At 34.9% G+C, this 23688-nt stretch overlaps 1 protein-coding gene across 2 annotated transcripts in view; it reads left to right on the forward strand.

The window, feature by feature from the left end:
- The window catches only part of als2a (alsin Rho guanine nucleotide exchange factor ALS2 a), a 43345-nt gene that overhangs the window by 12837 nt on the left and 6820 nt on the right, over positions 1-23688 (forward strand). For both annotated transcript variants that reach the window (XM_087267573.1, XM_087267574.1), the window contains exons 9-28: positions 146-317; positions 405-594; positions 4604-4669; positions 5088-5250; positions 5336-5467; positions 7517-7645; positions 7744-7767; positions 9878-9948; positions 12028-12094; positions 12170-12369; positions 14672-14737; positions 15615-15713; positions 15802-15969; positions 16054-16165; positions 16712-16789; positions 17864-17991; positions 19897-20061; positions 21367-21484; positions 22538-22695; positions 22927-23043. In XM_087267573.1, the coding sequence (XP_087123699.1) occupies positions 146-317; positions 405-594; positions 4604-4669; positions 5088-5250; positions 5336-5467; positions 7517-7645; positions 7744-7767; positions 9878-9948; positions 12028-12094; positions 12170-12369; positions 14672-14737; positions 15615-15713; positions 15802-15969; positions 16054-16165; positions 16712-16789; positions 17864-17991; positions 19897-20061; positions 21367-21484; positions 22538-22695; positions 22927-23043 (2423 nt within the window). The remainder of the gene's footprint in view (positions 1-145; positions 318-404; positions 595-4603; positions 4670-5087; positions 5251-5335; positions 5468-7516; positions 7646-7743; positions 7768-9877; positions 9949-12027; positions 12095-12169; positions 12370-14671; positions 14738-15614; positions 15714-15801; positions 15970-16053; positions 16166-16711; positions 16790-17863; positions 17992-19896; positions 20062-21366; positions 21485-22537; positions 22696-22926; positions 23044-23688) is intronic.

Genomic DNA, 23688 nt, shown 5'->3' on the forward strand with positions numbered 1-23688 from the left:
AATAACTGATTTATTTTATCTTTGCCATGATGACAGTAAATTATATTTGACTAGATATTTTTCAATCAATGGGGGGCTAATAATTCTGACTTCAACTGTACATATATATAGCAACTATTTACTTTATTTGTTTATGTCTTTTAAGATTGGCTACGTGAACCAGGTTTTTGGGGGAGGACTGAATTGTTTGGCTTTGGCCGATCAGAATGCAATGGGTTTTATATCAACAATCCACGAGCTTGCATCGGCAGAGAGGAAATTCTACTGCAGCCTCAGTAAACTGAAGAACCAGATCCTGAGCCCTCTGTTAGCCCGTGGTACGTAACACACTTCTTCACTCATCAGTGATCACACATTTTTGTTTGCATTTGAATATTAATTGAATCTGCTTTGTCATAATGCAGCAAGTTTGGCCTTGTCTCTGGGTGAGTCGTCCATGTTGCTCTTTCAAGAAATGGCTGGTAGTTTCAGCAAGCTTTGCCATCTGACAGGGCAACACTCAGTGTCCCTCACCAACTTCCTGCAGCAGGGCAAAGTGATCGAAACGCTGGTCTTGATCAAACACACAGCCATTTTTATGGATACCTATAAAGAGTAAGGATACCATTCATACTTAAAAAGCTGTTTTTAATCTTTTTGTTAAAGGCCAAATGGTGGATTTTGAGTGTGTTATGTATCTGTCTTTATATGATCTGCAAAGTCACAAAGCTTGAGGTTGCCCACAAAAGCATTTTTTTTTATCTAGAGTAGAAGAGCTACCAAAAATGCCTGACAAAGTTTCTCTGTCATATCTACATCACCATTTAGAAGTGTTTGTATAATGCTGCACAAAAATGTACAAAAAGATGCACCTCAAAGTACACTTGAAATTGAAATTTGCTGTTTATTTTGCTAGCAAATATTGTTAGTCTTAAAGGTGCTGTATGTCAGTGGTTCCCAGCCTTTTTTTTGCCTGAGACCCCCTTTTCACCCGTAAAATATAGTGAGGCCGCCCTCCACATTTAATGATTTTACTGCTCATAAAAGTTTGCAGTAATGACGACAAATAATGTTGTTTTCAAACCAACAGCATGTTTATTACTATATTAAGATATGTTTATGTACAAATTATAGCCTAATGTAAAATATAAACCAAAACATCAGTAGGCCATTTGTAAATAAGCCTTTGGCCTTTAAATTCCATTTTTTGGGGGGGTTTGGTGTTTCGTACGTTGCTAGGCTACCATTAACCATTGCTGTCGCTCTGATACAAGTTTTATTTATGGAGAGATGTAAAAAGCACTGTAGTGTTGGTGTGTTCTGTGTTTGTCTGAGAAAACTAATCTTACAGTAATGTGAATTTTCCAAACAAGCTGAAGCTGATCCATCAATACTTGCCACGTGACTTGCGGTCCGCTCGCGGCCTGGGGTTCATTGGTGCGAGCACATCACACTGCTTATGCGCGCAAACCGCACACCTCCATTGTAAACAACAAACTTGTGTAAACTCTAGAAATATGCAATATGCGAACGGCCCCTAAAAGGCTGCCGTCATTTGTGATCTCCATCAGTTGATTTTCTTGCAAAGACATGCTGGATTCAACTGGTATGTTGACAAATGGGTTGTGGATCCATTATTTAGCAGTTCCTTCATTTTGCCTTTTCCCCTTAGCAAATAAACTTTTCAAAGACGTCCGTTTCATACTCATTTTGCTGCTTTCGGGTTAAATTTGGGCGCTAAAGTGACCGAGATGTAAGCGAGAGAATATGGTCATTTTTCAAAATAAAAGACTTTCAAAATAAAAGACTTTTCAAAATAAAAGAACTCTAGACTTAAATAATAATAAAACAGAAATAATTAATGATTTCTTGTGCAGCCAGGTACTAATTGATTCACGGACCGATGGTTGAGGATTACTGAGCTAGGGGATAAAATTAACTAAGGCAACATGATCATTCTCCTCTTTTAAATATTAAAATATATTAAATATTTTAAATCTTTTAAATATGACACAACCCCCCACAAAGCTCGCTGAGACCCCCTTGTGGGCCGAGACCCACCTGTTGGGAACCGCTGCTGTATGTAGGATGAACACCCTGTGGTTGAAATAGGTATTGCAGTCTGAATTCAAAATATTGGATATGGTTATTTTCATCAGACCCTCCTCCTCAGACTTGACTCAAACGCAGGTTGCCAGATTGACAACAGTAACATAAACACCATTGTGCATGTCGATCAGTACTTGCGTTGTAAGCTGATCAGCTAATATTTACGTTTGTAATATTTGTATTGTTTGCAAATTTAAAATCACTCCATGTGGATTTTTGTATCTCTTAATCTGTGTCTCATTTTGGATGATGCTACTGTCCTCCACGGGTTGAATTTTCGTCAGCACACGAATACATTGAGGCAACTTTTAAGACTCAATTGAAATATGCTGTTTTCCACCAACCTGGCGTGACGAAATATAATTGGGTAAACTGGCAGTGGGCGGAGTTACACAGACCAAAACAAAGACAGGAATTTTGACACAGAACACACATTTTTTTAAAGCAGAATAACTGACTTTAGCATTGTTTTAGATAAACAAGTATGTTAACTTAGCATGTTTCTTAAATATCTACAAACATTATGGCAATTTTATGTTTAGATGTGTCAAAAATGTATAGTTTTTTGTTCCCCTTTAAGCTGAATAATTAATCTGTTCAAGTTAATTCACAGAAAATATAATTCATATAATATAATTGTGTTAATTCACAAAAAAATATTTGGATTTTTTTAAATATTTAAAGTTTGACCATTTACTTCTGCTTTGAAATGGCAGTCCTTCTCTGAGGACATCAGCTTGTGTGAAATATGCTTAGCCACCCTTCAACTATTAGTTTTCTATGAGTAAAAGATGAGAGGAGGAGTGCAGAAATAAAGCCCCACCACCACTCAGTATTCCATTTCGACTGAAAATATGTCATCATACCACAATAGAAGTGCACATCAGCTTCCAGTTTGCTCAAACCTTATGCATAATTTTTCAAATAATTCTTTTATCATTCGATAAAAATTTACTGTAAAAGACAAGCAGATTTTTGTTGTTGTCAGAGTAATTAAGGCATGAGCTTTGAGGTCACCGCCCTCTTCTGGAAAAGGGGTGGGAGCAGCAGCTCATTTGCATTTAAAGACAATAACAGCATGCTTTTGCGTCAACCCAAAAAGGGACATTCACAGGATGGTATTATAAATGATTTGTAAAGTTGCTGAAACTTCACAAACTCCTTGGCCCACTTGAGAGTAATATTGCATCTTGTTAGAAAAGCATAACATGACTCAGGGCTCGAAATTGCGGCCATTTTGGTCATTAATTTCTATGCAACCTCATAATATATTTGAGAGCATTTGTGTGCCTGCATTTAATGGTTGTAGTGCGACCTGTTTTGATATTTTTCTAAGGGTGTGCTGAATCGCTCTTCCCCACCGTATATTGGTTCATATTAGCTGTCAATCACTTTCCTCTGTCAGATGACAGGGAGCTTTTGTCACTGCGGGAAATGCAAATGGCTAAGGACTGAAAAGTGCACAGGTTTGCTAACTCCACCTAAAATTACAAAATAATGTTGCTAATGACAGCCATCATGACATGAGGTGAATGTTGATCCACCAGCAGAGATCAATCGAGTGTTTTCAGAGAAGGTGCCCGAATCTTGATGCATTGCATTCACTGCGTGCTCATCTAAATGTCCGCTAAATGTAAAATCTAACACTTATGCATCTTCGCCAAAGCTCGCTGGATCTGCAACTCATAACAAAGAATGGTATTGTGCTGGTGATCATCGCAAGAGTCCTGCTCTGCCTGCTTATATTTTGGGCTGGCTGACTCGTCTATTTTCCACAAACACAGAAAAATATAAATCAGCGTATAACCGAAACCAAAACCTTTTAAGAGTGGTAGAAGTGAGACTTTTCTTACTTTCTTTTGTCCACACTTTCTTGAGATGTATATACATTTTCTATTTAGTTACTAACTTAAAAACTGTGTTTTAGATTTTAGACTTGAATTGAATGATTTATTATAATCTTTCATTTGTTTTGTTGCAGAAATATTATTTAATAAACTGACATGCATATAAAAACAATAGTGCAAACTATATATGTCTTACTGCAATGCTTCATTTTTGTTTGATGCAAAGCATACATTTATTTTTCATAAAGTAACAGACTTTTTATTGCAAATAACTCACATTCAAGCACATTCCAGGCAGCATGATAATGAGAAATGTAATTCATTGCTAGTATTATTGTTTATTTTCATCATCATTCATTTTTAATAATTATTAGACATTCGTTTTGGAATTATTGCACACAAATATTAATAGGTCAACACAGCGTTAGTTAGTTGTTTCTGTTTTTTTGTCAGTCTTAATTGATGTTGTTTTCAAATACATTAAATCCCTTAAAATACAATACGCAAGGGTGGTCATTCATTTTTGGTGGGTGCTCCTAAATTTTTTCTGGTGCTCCTAAATATTTGAAGTTGGGAACACCACTGCTACAAAGTAAAAAAGTTAATTTAGAGCCCTGTGACTCCTTTAAAATTTCAACTATAACACCAGTGATTATTTTCTTCCTCAGGTACAGTGGTCCAGTTGGAAACTTTCTTGTTATGGGAGGCTTCCAGTCATTGCTGAAACCCTCACAGTGAGTCTGTGTACTCAAAAAATACAGTACAATTCAATATAACCATAAGATTATCCTTTTCATCATTGGATTTAACCCTTGTGTGCTGTTGGTTGTATTTTCATCCACTCTGGGGTGATTTTTGTGTCTTAATTTGGCCACAACTTTACCTGTTTCTCAGCAAATGGAATGATTTTGGTGGAAAATCTTATTTTGACACTTATTTTGGGAAAAGGCTTTAAAAATTTTCAAAACCTCAACACTACACTATGGGAAAATTTACTACACCTTTTTTAAATTATCTTCCTAACAGGAAAAACCACTAACATTTAAGAATACATAATTATTTAGTGTGAAAGCTTTGCAATCAAGGCTAGTCAATTTAAACCATACACAAGGGTTAATACAATCTTTGGTCATGCCTGATTTTCTTCACCAGAGAATGCTTTGGGAAGAAACTGGAGTTGATACAGGCTCTACTAGAATCCAAGGAGAAGAACCCGTCGCTCTACGATCTGTTAGTGAACTTGTTTTACATGCCCTTGCAACACGTGAATGGGTATAACAGATTACTTCTGAAACTAGCCAACTGTTTTGAAGTGGTAAGGAAATGATCCAATTTTCATTATTTAGTTTATTGAAGTGAAAGCACCAAAATAATGCATGGCATAATGTTTTATTTTTTAGAACACTGAGGAATACCAGAGGATTCAAGATGGCTGCTCCAAATATGAGGCTTTAGCTCGCCTTGTCAGCAAGCAGAGAAAAGATGCTGAGGCCACTTTCCATTTCTGGAAGAACTTCAAAGGAAAGAATTTGGTAGGAAACAGATGCCAACTTTTATAAAAGTTACTGCGTAGTTACAAAGCAGACAGTTTACTGATTTCTTTCGCACAATAATACCTGTCTAACATGCCACTCCATTCTTGTAAACGCTTTTAGCATTTTTGCTTTATTTCAGCATTCTTTTTTTACATATATGTATTAGTATTGTCACAATACTGGAGTTCTGTACCAATCGGTGCTGAAATTTTAAAAACGTCCATTTTCTCTCTAACATTTCAGCACTTATGATGAAAACCAACTTTTGTAAGATGTTTGGACAGAACTGTATAGGTATAGTGTGTCCACACTTATACTGTAAACCCAAGTCGCTTTTTAAAAAAGTTTCTGACATTAAAATAGGAGCCAAATCCCAGTGATTCTGAGGCCCAAAGTAACGTAGGAGTATGGTTTTCACTGCCCGCTGAATTGATTGATAGGCGGCATGTTTCTATAATAACATGTACACATTTCCACAGAACTATTTTTTGCAAGGAAACTGGTATTAAAATGTTTGTTCCGACTGTGTTATTTTTATAAGTTTAAAGCATTTTAAAAACAGCATGTTTGCAATAAAGACAGTAAAATCCCTAATTCGTAACCACTATAATCACCATGGCCGCATGGTGTCAGTAAATGCTAATATGTGTGATTGTGTGTGTGTGTACTGCAAACGGCATTTATGGGAGACTCATCATTTCAAAAAGGCTTGAATAAACTTCCCCACACATACATGAAATAATCTTGGTATTTTTGACTAATGAGCTGTATTTCAGCTTTATCTGTGTCTGACTCTGTCACTGTGCTGTTTATCTGACGTAAAGCATGATGAGAAGCAGACATGCACGTGGGAACGGTGGACAGGAGAGAAGCAGCTCATTTGCATTTAAAGCCACAGTCTACAAAAACAGCTACAGTATACTCGGACACCAAAATGGTCAGATTCTGGAGGCAATAATAAATAATCTGTTGAGTATTTTAAGCTGAAACTTTACAGACACTTTCTGGAGACACCAAAAGCTTATCTTACATCTTGTAAAAGGGGTAAAATAGGTGCCCATTAAACAGCGCTGATTTGCCCTTGTGTTCACATGCTCAACAGAAATGAGTGTGGCCATGATGGTCATCAGTTCACCAAACTTACTGCTGTTTACTAAGTGTAACTGCAGATTCAGGTACACCTGTAGTGTTTATATATATATATATATATATATATATATATATATATATATATATATATATATATATATATATATATATATATATATATATATATATATATACAGAGATTGTACATCTGATCATACATCTTTTTTTAAGGAAATTAATGCGAAAGTATTTGTTATGTTATTTTTCTGTATGTGTTTTATTAAAGATTCAGTTAAAGCTTACAATTGTAACATATTACTTTTAAAAGTAACTTTACCCAACATTAGATAAAGGTTGTTTATCAATCCCACTCATCTGTGTAAAGTACACTCAGAATTGTGCAGTGTTTTCACAGAAAAAGTCTGGAGCATATGGAGAGGAAAAGAGTGTGTCTCTTACCGGTGATTTGTCAACCACTCAGCTGCGTCAAGTATACTCAGAATTACACAATGTTTTCTTAAAAAGCTGACAATAAATCAGAGAAAAACTGTAAATAAGATGATCTGCTTTAAAATACTACTAAATGTGTTATCATTACCACTAAGCAGCATTTCTTGTTAGAGATCAGTCTGAGAATTGTTTTTAAAAACAAAAATAATCCACCACCTTTGAATCAAATCAAGCATTGTTTGGCTGCTGTTCATTTCTCAGCACTGTACTGCATACATGACTTCCACTGTATAATGTGGTTACATTGACCTACTTACTTTTTCCTTTAATGAAATTGAATTGCTCAGCACGCTACAGGGCTAAATAGTAACAGATATGACCACACCAGTTTCAAATATATTTGGGTTTCGTTCATGTGCACACCGGTAGGTGGCTGTGTGGATGTATGTGTGCATGTTATGAGTCTGTTTGGTTGTAATTCTCTTAATTTAACCCTTTCTTTCTTAGGAAGCTCTGCGTAAGCCGTCCCGTCGTCTGGTATGCGAGAGCAGTAATAAAGGCCTAACGTTACAGAACGCTGGAAGATTTTCAGCCAGCTGGTTCATTCTCTTCAATGACGTGCTGGTTCATGCACAGGTTAATAGTGTTTGACACCAAACTACATCACATTTTTCATAACATTCCTTTATTTCATTTCATTCATATGTGTTTTTTATTTGTCTTCATTCATTCAGGGAAGCATTCCATCAAAGAAGCTTGTGAGTATTATGTGTTTAAGAATCAGTTTATATTTTATTATTTGGCTTGTTCTGTAAATGCATTTTTCGAACTTCATAAAGCCTGAATGAGGAGAAGACAACTTCTTTTTTTTTCTTTTGAGTCATCAAATGGCATCTTTAAGTGTTATTACTTCTAACTGCAGCTCATTATAGTATACATGTTGAGTCATGCTGCTAATGTATGTTATTATCTGAAGTATTTCAGCTTAACAAGTTAAAAGCTTAACTTGACAGCTTAACTTGTTTAAAGTCAATCAGTGTGTTAAGAACACAGCTGGTGAATAGTTTTCTAGCTCCAATGTTTAGCTTGTGCCATTTTCAGAACACTTTTTCACCATCATTGTAAGGCCACATTGGTATTTTTAATTTTTAAATGTATTATTTTTATTAATGATAAAAGAGAATAAAGAGACTACATTTATTTCACCAAATAAAAATAGCTAAAAAGGTCAAATAAAAATATAATTAATAAAAAAGAATGTTTAAAATAATGCTTAAACCAAAATATAGACTGAAAATGTAACACAATTATTTAAGTATTTAAAAATGTTATAAAGAGTCCAAAGACATGTGCTATAGGTGAATTAAATAAACTAAATTGGCTGTAGTGTATGAGTGTCTGTCTGAATGAGAAAGTGTATGGGTGTTTCCAAGTACTGGGTTGCGGCTGGAAGGATATCCGCGGTGTAAAACATATGCTGGAATAGTTGGCGGTTCATTTCGCTGTGGCGACCTCTGATAAATCAGAGACTAAGCTTTAAGGAAAATGAATGAATGATGAAATGTTATAAAGTATAGCAAAAGCATATAGTGTGGCTTGATTTTTTTTTTTCTTTCATTTTTTTTATATAGTTTTTTTAGTCATCAGCACGTTTTTATGCATTAAATGTCCGTTGTTTGCTTATCAGTTGCATGTGCTTCGATGACAAGGAATATGTGTACCCCCAGTGAAGAAAGGGAACCCCCAGCTGCAACAAGCGAAGTAAAATGCATTTAAGGTGCTTAATCTGCTGCTCGCTTGACTTTACCTTGGCAACTGGAGGTTCACTTAATTTTAGATTTTAATGTACATTTTTGGCTGCTCACAAAATTCCCTTGAAAGAAACACATGCAATTTATAATGTACAAGTGACATTTAATATATTAAAATTTGCAATGATGGAATAAAAAAAGTTATGGGACAAAAACAGAACACTCTCAAATGCTCAAGGTGTCTCAAACATTTGAACACCACAGTTTTGATCCCATTTTTATTTTAGAAGCAAACCAAATGAAAATGTAATCTTTATTCATTTAACCCTTAAAAAGATATCAGTTAATGTTTTCAAATATTTATGTCTGCACTGTTAAAAATGCTGGGCTCTACTCGATTCGTGTTGGGACAACATGAGTGAATTAAGTAAATTTTTTAGTTTTTACAAATGTAAATGCAATTAACATAAAACAATTAAGACACCCATAATTTTTTGTGTGTTTATTTCTAAGTATGCTGGCATATTACTTAACTTTGGTTTGTGGTCTTCAAACATGAACTGTGATATACACTGCTGTAATATTTTCTTCTAATATTTCTTTTTGGTTGATGGCGTTTGGAAAATGAAGAACATTTAAACTTTTCAGTTCTTTTTTTTGTTTGCACAACCATTTAGAAACACATTTTAACAATTTCTGACAGCAAAAGCAGTACTCCTCTAAATTACATAAGCAAAAAGACTCCATAATATCATGTCATAACACTTTATTTAACATGTCATTGCATACATTTTGCTTGCATGAACAGAAATGAGCTTTTGCTTACGTTGTTGTGATATGTTTGGTTGTTGGGTGTGGTTTCCTTGTGCAAGAATAGAGTAGTTAATTTTCTGAAGTGTGTAGATGTGTGAGAATCTAATACACACTTATACGGCTAATGTGTGTTTTTTTGTAGTTCAGTAGAACCTGTTTCATTTACACATTAAATTATTAAATGTTTATTACTGCAATGCGTCTGTAGCAGCACAGCAAGCCAAAGCTATTATAATGCACTGTGTACAGTATGAGGGAGTGGTTTCTTTGTGTGTAACTGACTGATCTCTCTTTATTTGTACAGTTCTCATCTCATTATGTCTATCCACTTGCTACACTCTGGGTGGAGCCCATCTCAGATGAAAGCTTGGGATTGTAAGTGTACTTTTAAGCAAGTGACATTGCATTAAATATTGAGTGGCTGGGATTGCGTTTACTAATTTAGGAGTTTACTGTTGTGCCAATACCAAATTAAAAAGATTTCTGCCCCAGTATAGAATCACAGTGAAATGGGAGAGCTCTGTGATTTATTTTTTCTCACTTTGTATTGCATCAAAAAGAATCAGGTTGACTTTCTCATTTGTCACCATTGAACATCACAAACAACAAATTTTATTATCATACAAAAAACACCAAATCACAATCCAACAAAACCCCATTTACCACAAACTATACGTTTTGAGCTGCCCATTAAATGGCTGGGCAATAAAAGAAAAAAACAAAAAAACATCATTATACAATATACAAATTATACCACCTTGTTAAAAAATTTAACAACAGTTAATAAAATACCTAATAAGTCTCTCTGTAAAAAGCAGAAGCATTACTGAATAAACTCTTAAAGGAACACTTTTTTCCAAATTACAAAAAGGCTAGTTTTACAACTCCCTTGAGTTAAACATTTTAATATTATCATTTTCCAATCAATTCAGCCGATCTCTGGGTCTGGCGGCGTGACTTAGCAGAGCTTAGCAAAAATCATTGAATTGGATAAGACCCTTAGCATCTTGCAAAAAAAAAAAATATATATATATATATATATATATATATATATATATATATATATATATATATATATATATATATATATATATATATATATATATATATATAAGATCAAAGTCCATTTATACAAAACTTTCAGACTGAACATTATGACAGGCTGTCCTACCTGCCTGTAAAAATATTAGGGGTGTCAAAATTAATTGTTTCTTCGGTGCACCGCGATGCAGAAACGGACAATTCGGTATCTGCAGCTGTTCTGCAGAGTGAGTTTTCTCCTCTGCGTCATGGTGTCAGCTGTGATTGCTGCATCAGATTATCAGTGTCACTTATCGGTGAACAGCACCAGCCAATCGCAACCTTTTCTGTTGCGTCATAGGTGTTTTCTGACCAATCATAGCATTTAACAACTCACTTGACAGTGCTCAGAAAGCAAGCAGGATAATATTTACTTTTGTTTATTTTTTATAAATGCTCATATTGTTGCATGTACTTAAGTTTTGTTTGATGCATTCAAAAAGAGTGTTTACTTTGAGCAGGAAAAATTAAAGGTATAGTTTATATATATCTGACTGCTTGTATTAGGACAAGACTGTATTACAAATACACAGAAAGTGTATTTAAATATGATACATTTTAATACAAGAATTCTTGTGCTGTGAAGTAAAATTGTGTATGGAAAGCATTGTCAATGCACCGTGATGCACAGAGATATTGAATTGAACTGAAACAATGGCATGATAATCATAACTGAACCAAACCGTTAGACTAGTGTAGGTTTACACCTCAACAAAATATGTAGAAAGGATTGAAAGGAGCTCAGAAAGTATTGGATTATGGGTGCATTTATGGACACAGAGTATTACAGGCAACATCAACACCTTACCTTGTTTTTTTGTTTGTTTTTTAGGTTTGGTATTCTATTTTCTAACTGTAATTTAACACCGGTCAATGTTACATGGTTATTGTAGTGATGTTGTTTAGTGCGTGTCCATGAATTTATTAGGCATTGCTTTGGATGTCTATTTGCAGGATGGGAATTAGGCTTTCAATAGTTACGGTCTAACATTAGTATTCTCCAGGATCTCCTTTTGCACCTTTAGTATCAGAGTCAGAATGAGCTGTACTCACCAAATGTGCGCAAACACACAAGGAATATTTTTGTGGTCAGGATACATAAATGACCTGTACATGAATATCAACACAAAATACATAAAGGACATTTAAATAAGTTGGAAATAAAGCAAACAATAAAATAACATGTATATTTATAGATAACTTATATGCATTGTATAAATGCTTTTATCTGTATAAATAAGAAATAAAAAGTATGTATTTAGTATTTACATAAGTAGCTTTTTAGGTTACAAAATAATCCATAAACACTATAATGGTAATGTATTGCTTATGACTATTAAAAAAAACAGGTTAATCTATGATTGTCATTGCCAGACTTGGCCTTAAGCTGACCACACCTGAAGATAGCTTTGTTGTGCTGGCTACGTCCCCTCTGGAAAAGGTAAATCATTTAGAATTCAGCGTTCTTCACATGTTTTTTCTACTTTGGATTAATTGCTTTCTGCTTCTCTTATAGGGCAAGTGGCTGAGAGCCATTAACCAGGCCATTGATGAAGTGCTGGTGTCAGGCATGAACGGGAGGGCGCGTGTTTCTAGAAGCAGCCAGAAAGGTGAACCTCCTGTGTCCCGTACTTCCAACTACACCTTCAGCAAAGAGGGCCGACTTAAAGATGCCAAATATGAAGGCCGCTGGCTGTCAGGCAAACCTCACGGCAAGTAAGTGCATGCCCATGTTTGTATTCACACTTACCTTAGAAGAACAATATTGCAAAAAATGTATAAATCACTTAGTTAGAGCTTTCACATGTTATTGTTGCTGAGGTTACGCTAGTATCAGACCTTGCTTTCTTACCAATTGTCAATTTATTATTTTTTTGAGCAACAATTTATTTGAAAACAATTATATCTATTTGCTATATTAAGCAGCCTACTATGTAAGGTGTGCAATCTGAAACAATGACAATGGAACAAATTATCGAAATAAAGCTTCTTTATTTTGGTCTCTTGTCAAGACAAGATCTAAAACAGATCTTAAACGGTAAGGGTTAAGTCAAAGGAAGGTTGTATGATTCTTATATTTATCCACGATCCTACTTTCTCTTTGTCAGATTTCACTCCTAAGATCATCTGACATCATGTACCTCACTTATTACATGTGTTAAGGCTTCCCCTACCCTAATACATCTAAAACATGGATTGCCGTAAAACTCATCAATGGCTGGGCAACGTTTTCACTCGTTAACGGCGGGGAAAGTGTTAAGCAAAATCATTTAATCAGCCATACATGTAAAGCAAAAATGATGTCCTTCAATTTGGTCACGTCCAGCAGTCGTCATCTTTGAACCAATTAATCATTGTAAGCTGCTTGCTGTTCTGTTTGCTCCATTGCTCCATTTGTTAGATGTTTCCCACTTTCTTTTGCAGTCTAAAGCGTGTCAAACGCACATAATGACCGATTAACGCCATGTATGTCTAATACCATTTTTGCCTTGACTTTACATGTAAATCACTTATGCTTCACTCGCATCTGCTTACTGCACAGGCTGCAAAAGATTCCCCCCTCCCCCTCAATGTAATATAATGATTGTGAGTGCGCAGGTGAGATGCCATTTTTCGAAAGAAACTCAAATACATTGCGTTTGCCGTGTACGCAATGTCTATAAGTCATGTAAAAGAATAAATTGCAAACTTATGTTGTATGTTTGTTGTTATATTTGATGTTTTATGATTTTTTTTTTTTTTTTTTTTTGCTGGGTGATGATATGATGGGTGGTGTTGTTATAATAGATGCAAACTGTCAAAAACTAACAACAAAAAAAAAACTTTCACTCTGTGATGAAACAGTAGTACAAGCCTACCATTTAAATCAAATGATGAAAGCAAAAAATCCTACTATAGGATTTAGTTTTTTGCTTTTAGGGTATGATATATAGGTGAATGTGCAGTTTTTCTGAATATTAGCATTGAAACCTGTTATCATGCGAAATCATGTGCAAACGCAATGCCAGACCTATTGTGTGAAATCATTGAAGAAGTATACATTGGCCTGTCATGATATCTATTTTTTGTCGTACAATATATTGCACCAAAATATATTGTGATGAATGATATTATTATCATTTAAAACCATTTGTATGCCACTCATTATATAATGCCGGAACTACAATATAATATCATCACAATTCATGTACACGCTTCCAAAGAACACATAATCTTTAATTCTTAAGAATATTTTATTTAATTCTTTGAATATTTACAATTTCATAATTAGGCATTGGAATCAGAATGTGAAAATGTATATCCTAAACAAATAAATAATAATAAACATTAACAAAAACGTGCTGGATAAAGAGTAACAGAGGCTACAATATATGCTACCAGATCTATTTTCAGTTGTCAGACACCCTTATGAAAATATGCTGAAGTAATTTACAGTAAATACTACAGTGTTTTTTTAACCACACTAACACTGACAACTATAATAGAGATAGAGACGTTTTACAATCAGCTAAAATGTTGCTAGAATTGTTTTTTATGTATGGGTGATATATATTGCATCACCAAAAATGATTGAAGTCATCTCTATATGTTGTGCGATAAGTCAATATCCTATATTCTATGTTCTGTAGTTTGTGGTTTGTATGTAATTTTTCCATCCGCCATGTCATTAGTATTTACCATCATCAGTGGATCACTTCACTAACATTTACAAACCTTGTGCCTTGGCTTAATCAGTGAAGTTTGCATCATACGTGCAGTTCAGAAATGCAAATTGCCATATATAGCAGTCACATTGTTTTGTGGCCCACTATATACTTCTCTTTTAAAGACTGTCTATCACATGCTTTGTTTCTGAACAAATCTGCTGTGTTATACAAATCGTTGACTCAATTTATAGAATGACTCATAAACTAACCAAGGGACCAGCACATATGCATTCAAGATATTTTTTTGTCAGTAATATCATGCACCTCTTGTTGTAGCTGAATTTACAGTGGCTCATTTTTTTTTTTTATAGAGGGAATTTGAAGTGGCCTGATGGGACAATGTACTGTGGCACATTCAAGAGTGGACTGGAAGATGGGTCAGTACACACTGTTATATTTATGTTTACAGATGTGTTTAGTATGTGGACTACTGTTCAAAAGGTCAGTTATTTATTTATTAATAGAAATATTTAATAGTGTTATTATTATTATTATTAATTCATTAGTTATTTCATTCATTCATTTCCTTTTTGGCTTAGTCCATTTATCAATCTGCGGTCACTACAGCAGAATGAAGCGCCAACTTTTCCAGCATATGTTGTACACAGTCAAGGCCCTTCTAGCTGCAACCCATGACATCCATACACACTCATTTAAACAAATACACCACAGATAATTTAGCTTACCTTATTCACCTATACCACATGTCTTAGGACTTGTGGGGGAAACCGCAGCACCAAGAGGAAACCCAAGCCAACACAGGAAGAACATACAAACATAATTGCCAACTGACACAACCGAGGCTCCAACCAGCAAAGCATCTTGCTGTGAGGCGATCATGCTGCTCACTGCGCCACCGTGACCCCCTATTATTATTATTATTATTATGATTATTATCATTATAACAATTATTAAAACTATTATTATTATAGTAACAGAAATATTAAGCCGCACATTAGCAACATCGATAATCAGAAATATTTCTTAATTAGTTCATCATTATATTAGGTTCATTTCTGAAGAATGGTGTATGAGAGTTTTGCCATCACAGCAATACATTTAAAAATTTAAATATTTAGAAACTACTACAGTCTCCTAATTTAAATTGTATCAATATTCCACAATATTAGTGTTTTTTAATGCAGTATTAATAAATCTACAATAATCTTCTTTCAAACTAAGCGGAAAAAACATGCTGACTAAACGTTTATACTGTATTGCAAAAATACATTTTAAATTTACTGTTCTGTGTAGGTTTGGAGATTTTATGACGCCCAGTACCACCTTCAACAAGTTTGAGCGTTACCAAGGTCACTGGAAGGAAGGAAAAATGCATGGCTTTGGCACTTTCTGGTAATAATAATGAAAATTTGTATGAAAAATTCCAATGTCTAACTAATAATATCTACATCTTAATCCTCTAACTGCTCTGTGTCTGCAGGTATGCTTCAGGTGAAGTCTATGAGGGCTCTTTCAGAGAGAACATGCGTCATGGTCACGGCATGTTACGCAGTGGGAAAGTGGCCTCTCCCTCCTCCAGTAGTGTGTTTGTGGGTCAGTGGGTTCAAGGGAAGAGGACAGGCTACGGGGTGTGTGATGACTTTAGCAGGTAAGTGCATGTAGTTGCTAAACTGAAGATCTGAAATAACTTCCAGTTATTAACAATTCATAAACTTATTTCTGTATTTTCTAGAGGAGAGAAGTACATGGGGATATGGCATGATGACCAGCGTCACGGAGACGGGGTTGTTATCACACAATTCGGATTGTATTATGAAGGAAACTTCTGTAATAACAGAATGATGGTCAGTTGAGTTGAAGTCATTAAGATATAATACAACTACACTAAACAAAATGCGTGTAGTGTTTTGCATTGTATATATATATATATATATATATATATATATATATATATATATATATATATATATGTATATATGTATATATATGTATATATGTATATATATATATATATATATATATATATATATATATATATATATATACTGTATATATATATATATATATATATATATATATATATATATATATATATATATATATATATATATATATAAATTTATATATATTTTTAAATTTATATATAAATTTTTTATTATTTTCTTTTGTTATTTCTTTTGTGGGTGGTTCTGTGATTAGTACTGGGTTGGGGCTGGAAGGGCATCTGCTGCATAAAACATATGTCGGAATACTTGGTGGTTTATTCTGCTGTGGAAAATCCTGATGAATAAGGGACTAAGCCGAAGGAAAATAAATAAATTCCTTTTTTTTGTTTCATTTTTTAATTTAAAATTTTAATTTCTGTATATATTTTTTTTCATCTGATACAGGGCAATGGGACTCTTCTTTGTGATGACGACACAGTCTTTGAGGGCGACTTTCAGGATGACTGGACACTGTGTGGAAAGGTAAGACTAGTATGATGTGACTATGCTTCGTACACCGTAACAATGATATGATCAATAAGTTATGATAACATGTTTTTTATGGTAATTATAACTTAAAGCAAGTAATGTTTCCACTTTAAGTTATTCAAGCTCTTCAAGTCAGTTTCACTTAATTTAACCCTTGTGTATTGTTAAAATTAACTTTTTTTTAGCTTTTATTTACCTTACGTTATTCAGTCATTGATTAATTTTCTTATTGGTTTAGTCCCTTTATTAATCAGGGGTCGCCACAGCGGAATGAACCGCCAACTTATCCAGCATATTTTACGCAGCAGATGCCCTTCCAGCCGCAACTCAACACTGGGAAACACCCATACACTCTTATGTACACATACACAACGGACAATTTTAGCTTACCCAATTAACCTATAGCACATGTCTTAAATTGGACTTGTGGGGGAAACCAGAGGACCCAGAGAAAACCCACGCGAACGCTGAAAGAACATGCAAACTCCACACAGAAATGCCAGCTGACCCAGCTGAGGATCTAGAATTCTAGAATCAGTGACCTTCTTGCTGTAAGGCGACAGCTCTACCAGCTGCGCCACCACGCTGCCCCCTTTTGTTATGTCAGCGGCTATTTTTGCCCCATTGACTTTCATTTTACATTTTTTTTTTGATTGAATCGCCTTGACACCAAATAATCATGCATTCAAATTAAGACTCAAAATGGATGAAAACATCCCAAACAGCACACAAGGGTTAAGTTGAAATGATTCATGAGCTTGATTTGGTTCAATCTAAAGTTAAAGTATTGTTTTAAAAATAGTGATTTTTATGAATTATGTATTAGTTTATTATATATACTTCATAAATATTGGCTGTGTTTATTTTTTACTTAATTTGCTCTGCTTTATGCACTTCATTGCGCATTAAGAAAATGAACTGCTGTGCTTGTGTTCTTTAATTTGCGCAGTATCAGCAGAACGTTCCCCTTTCATCTGCTCTTTAATGGAATTGCACTACAGCACTAATTTGCCCTGTTTATTGAATCTGACCGTAAATCTGTCTAAACCACATTTGTGATTTGTGTAGGGAATTCTGTTCATGCCTAATGGAGACTCTTTTGATGGTGTCTTTGACGGCCACTGGGGGTCTGGACTGAGAGTGGCTGGAACTTTTACAAAACCCTTTGAAATAGCAAGGAGAGATATCAAGATGCCGTAAGTGTTAATAAATAATGCATTGGTCTAGTCTATTTTTGTATGTTGTATGATGTTTATGTAAGGGATAATACATGTAAACAGTTGTTTTTGCACAATAAACATATCAGGCTTATAAGGCAGCTTGATATGAAGCAGAGAGCTTTTGTACAAGACTGAAGGCTTTATACTGTGTAAACAACCACCTACAGTAGATGTACATTATGCTGCTTATTACACGGCTACTTGCCACAAAACTGATCAATTAGACACAAAACATTGATCTGAGCTGTAATAATGTACTAGTACTCTTTATTTAATTGTTAATCTTTAGAAAGAAAAAGGTTTCAATTGGACAGATGCAGTCTACACTGACCTATTTATATTACTATTATATTATTATAGCAAGATGGCCCAGATGTTATTAGTTTCACACGTTGTTACCTGCGTATAACACGATTAACCAATGATTGATAAATCAAAATCAAGTATTCCAGAGAGCTGAATAATAAATATTAAAATGATTCTATGGATCACTGTTAAACAAATACATAGCGTGTTTCACAGTAGATTAATGATTTTCAACAATTCATATGTAAGAAGATCTAAAAGGAAACTAAAATTTGCACTTAAGGCATGCTTTCTGTGTGTATTATGCTAAGCATTCAACGAAATTACATCTTCTTAAGTGTTTTAATTTTTAAAGTATTATTTTTAATTGCTTCTTGGTAAATCTTGCTGAGTATCCTCATAAACATAAACAGTCAGTTATTTCTTAAATAAACCTAAACAGTTGAGAAGGAAAATGTATGTGTATCTTAATATTGGGTCATTAAATCAGCTATTATTCAAACAAGAAAAGACAATAAAATCACTCACTTCTCTTGACTATTTACAAATGCAACATTAAAGATGCAACATCTATCTGAAATAAATTGTGTATTTGTGTACACTATGATGCTGCTGATATGGCATTAAAACGTAAACAAATAAATAAGCACATTTTGGTCGGCTAATCAGACAAACACAAAAACCCAAACATTGCAGTGCTTTCTCATTTTCTTCATAAATAAAACTTGTATCAGAATTGCAGTAATGTTTTGTCAGCTTCTCATCCTCTGAAAAATAGTTTAATGGTCACCTAGCAATCTGTGTACACCAACACCCACCCCCCTTCCCTTCCCTTTGCTCTCCCCTACCCCCGGTCTGTGGTAAGACTGTCAAGCGTTGATAGTCCACGGTGATAAAAAGGTTGTGGACCACTGCCCTAGACCAGGGGTCTGCAAACTTATTTGTATGGTGAGGTGGGGTATTTTGGTTGGTAGGTGTTATCAAGTATGTATGTGAAACTTTATCTATATCACAAATGATATCTCAAACAATTTGAACACAGCAACTGTGTTTGTACCTGATTCATACCCTCATGGAAAACGAAACATTTAGAATACTAGTAGTGGAGCAGCAGGGTGCTTCAGGTGTCTGATCTGTGATTGTGCACAAATATGGATATTGGTTCTTAAAGGGGTAAGTCACAATAAAGTGGTACATATAGAGTAATTTTGCACTCTTGTGGCCCAGTAGAAACTCTTTCATGACCTGACTCTGGGTTGTGCAACCAACCATTAGTTTGCATTTTATATATGCTATTGCTAATTTGTCTATTTTGATCTTATTACTGACTTATTTACTTGTTTTTACTGATGTATTCTTACAATTGTATTTTTATTATTGTTTTGCTATTTATATAAATGTTGTCCAAGAATTAAATGGTTAGCAAAGTTATCTTTGATGTATTTATTTATTCTTTATGAAAATCATCTCATAAACATTATTAGGTATCCAAACCGTGAGTCTTGTGATCTGCTGCACCTCTTGTGTACAGTATGTACAGTGTTTGTAAATGTGTGTGCATGTGTGTGTATGTAGTGTGGCTGGTCAACATGCAGTTCCTGCAGAAGAAAAGTGGAAAGCCGTCTTTGAGGAATGCTGGAGTCGACTAGGCTGTGAAACCGCTGGTCAGGGGGCATTGGAGAAAGCCTGGGAGAACATCGCCATCTCCCTCACTGCCAAACGCAGACAACAGAGAGATCGGTATGTGCTATATGTACAGTATACATAGATTTAAATGAATAAGTTCTCAAGGTTATGATGTCTCACTCAAGAGCTTATTTTAAAGTGGTGATCCACAGTGTATTTTTAAGGCTTGATTGTGCTTATAACACTTGTGTGCTCATGCTTCACTTGTAGAAAATCACGTTGTTGTTGTTTTTTTTTACATATATCTTACTTTGATTATATAAAGTTACTCTGCTAATAATAAAATAAACATACCTCCAGGTTGTGGCTCACCATCCACAGCTTCGTCAGTTGGATGAGTTAATAGCCAAATCCAGCGCTGAACTGGGAGAGTTTCTGGAAGTTTGTTTTTGCTAGAGCTATATCTTTTTAATAATTTTCTGCAACATATTTGTCAAATTTAATTGTAAGCAATTCTCTCTTTGTGTCGTGTCCTTTGGAAGCCCAAATACAGAATTTTTTTTGTGCAAATAGCAGTGTTTGGACGGCATTTTAGCTTTTTCTGCTATAACATTACAGTGCATCTGGCCACGCCCCTTCACTGCGCAAGGTGTGTGCGCGAGGTGAATGCATGTAACAGGAAGCCCTTGTGATCTCACTAGCCCGGATGTATTTTTTAGTTGTCCCCTAAGTTCGTTCGCTGTAGGCTTCGCTAAACTAACTCTGAAAAAGCCAAAGTCTCCCTTTGCTTTGAACTTTGAACATCTTACATTCAGAGATGTTGTTTATGTTTACACAGCTACATTTTACATCAACTAAATTTTAAAATATGATATTGTGGTGGACCACCCCTTTAATATAAATAAGAACTCTCTAATAATTAAATCATTTTTAAACTTATGCAAAAACAAACGTTCATGTGCACTTAAATGCAGTTCACCCATACATGAAAATTTAGTTTACTCAACATCCACTTGTTCCAAATTTGTAGTTTTTTTTTTTTATTAAACACAAAAGAAGATAATTTTAAAAAATGTCAGAAACCGGTAGCCATTCACTTTCATAGTATTTTTGTCTTACCATGTGTGTCAGTGCATACTGGTTTCCAGCATTCTTATGTAATATTAAGAATCTTGTATTTATCAGAAAAAGAAACTCATAAACTGCTTGAGAGTCTGTAAATGGCATTTTGTGAACTATTTCTTGAGTGTGTGAAGCAATCATCAGTGTGTGTGTGTTTGTGTGTGTGTTTGTGTGTTTGTGTGTTTGTGTGTGTGTGTGTGTGTGTGTGTGTGTGTGTGTGTGTGTGTGTGTGTGTGTGTGTGTGTGTGTGTGTGTGTGTGTGTGTGTGTGTGTGTGTGTGTGTGTGTGTGTGTGTAGTTCAGAAGAGTTGAGCCGATCACAAACTAAGATGCTGGAGTGTCTTGAGGTGATTCCTCTACATGAGGGCCCTTTTACTGCAAATTCCTACAACAACATCCGTCGGTATCTTGTAAAGGTGAGGTGTCCATAGACATATAAACAATAAAGTCTACCTAACAGTACAGATCACAGCGGATGCCCTTCTAGCTGCAACCCATCACTGGGAAACATCCATACACACTCATACACTACAGTCAATTTTTAGCCCAAATCACCTGTACCACACGTCTTTGGACTTGTGCACCCGGAGGAAACCCACACACCGGGAGAATATGCAAACTCCACACAGAAATGCCATATGACCCAGCCATGTCTCAAACCAGCAACCTTCTCGCTGTGAGGCGAACATGCAACCCACTGCGCCACCGCGTCGCCACTTGTGCACATCAGTATAGCATAATTTTTGTCACAGTGTACAACAATAATGAGCATTTTTATGTTACTGTAAGGGGTGGGTTTAGGGTTGGAGTAGGGGTTAGGAGATAATAAAATACAATGAAGCTGAAAACACCAGCGCTCTTTTCAAAACGCTCAGCTGTCAGCTCCTTTATAATAGTCTGAACATTCAAAGGTATAGTTTACCCCAAAAGGAAAAGTTTACCTATTTTGCAAATTTGGTATTAATTATTCTGCATTTTACCCTTTACTTGTTCCAAACAAGTTTTTTTTTTTCTGTTGTAAACAGGAGAAGATATTTTGAAGAATGTTGGACACCTGTTCTCGTTAAAAGTATAGTTCACCATAAAATGAAAAAAAATCTGTTATTGTTTACTCACCCTTTACTCGTTTCAAACCTTCATGAGTTTTTATTTCTCTGCTCAACACAAAATAAGACATTTAGGAAAATGTTGGAAATCTGTAGCCATTGACTTCTATAGTATTTGTTTTTCCTACTATGGAAGTCGATGGTTTTCAGTTTTCTTAAAAATATCTTAATCATATGTATTTTTTTTTTATTTTGTGGGTATCTAGTGAGTACTGTAAATAGTAAGTAAATTTTCATCTTTGGAAAGTTTACCTATCCTTTAATCTTCCATAGGTTACAGGTTTCCAACATTGTTTAAAATGCCTTCTTTTTCGATTTATTTGAAAGGTAATATTTTCTTGTGGGTGTAAAATCTGTCTTTAGGCTTGTGATACCCCTCTGCACCCACTGGGCTGGCTGCTGGAGACCCTTGTCACCGTGTACAGGATGACTTATGTTGGAGTGGGCTCTAGTAGACGCCTCCTGCAGCAGGCAGTGGAGGAGATCCAGTCATACCTAACACGCATTTTCCACATAGTCAGGTACTACACTCAGGCTTTCCGCTTATTGCTTCAAGATGAGAAACTCCAGTGCCTTAAATGTTGCAAACTTCATAGGAAAAATTTTGCTTGTTGTGAAGTTTCGGTTCTTCTTTCAGTTTCACTGTTTTACTACACAGCGAACTTTGCTAATTCAAACAATGAGGCATAGCATTCATTTCGTAATCTCAAAACTCACGGGATTGTAACAGTTGTTGCGTGTGTTTATCGCAGGTTTCTGTTTCCTGGTCTCCCTGAGGATGGAGGTTTTATTGTGGACTCGTCTTGTTCCTCAGATGAGGGAACAGACTCTCTGAACAGCAGTACTCATTCAGAACCTCCACAGCAGGGGTAAGAATTCACCACTCTTTCTGAGCTATCGTTTTATTAATACTGATCAATTAATCAGATTACTCCCATTAAGTTGCATTAATAAGGAAGACTGTTCCAAACCTCGTAGGCCGCCAAACATTTATGTATAAATTAGGCATTCAGTTTTTTTTTTAAATGTCTTGTAAGATATAGTTTCTGCTAAAATAAAAAATACAAGTGGTTCTAAATGTTTATGAGTTTATGTTTTCTGTTGAATACAAAACAAGATAAATCTTGAAAAAAATGCAGCAATTGACATCTATGTTAGGAACCAAAAATACAATAGAAGTCAATGGCTGCTTTTTCCAACATCCATTCATTCATTAATTTTTACTTCAGCTAAGGCCCTTTTTTATCAGGGGTCACCACAGCAAAATGAACCGTCAACTTATCCAACAATAAATAAAAGTTAAAAAGGTGTTACTTTTTTATTTCATATAATAAGGTTTTAGTTATGATTCTCCCAAAATAATTATGCATAAATCCACAGATTTGTACCACAATTCTGTGAAGAAATAGAAAAAAATGTCCGCAAATTCCTTCTGGCCCTACTTATAAATAAGTTTATTTTTTATGAAAGCAGCAAGCTTCATGTGAATAATGTAATGGGGGAATAAAAATAGT

Source organism: Danio rerio, chromosome 9 (assembly GCF_052040795.2).
Source record: "Danio rerio strain M-AB ecotype USA chromosome 9, GRCz13ab, whole genome shotgun sequence".
Classification (NCBI taxonomy): domain Eukaryota; kingdom Metazoa; phylum Chordata; class Actinopteri; order Cypriniformes; family Danionidae; genus Danio; species Danio rerio.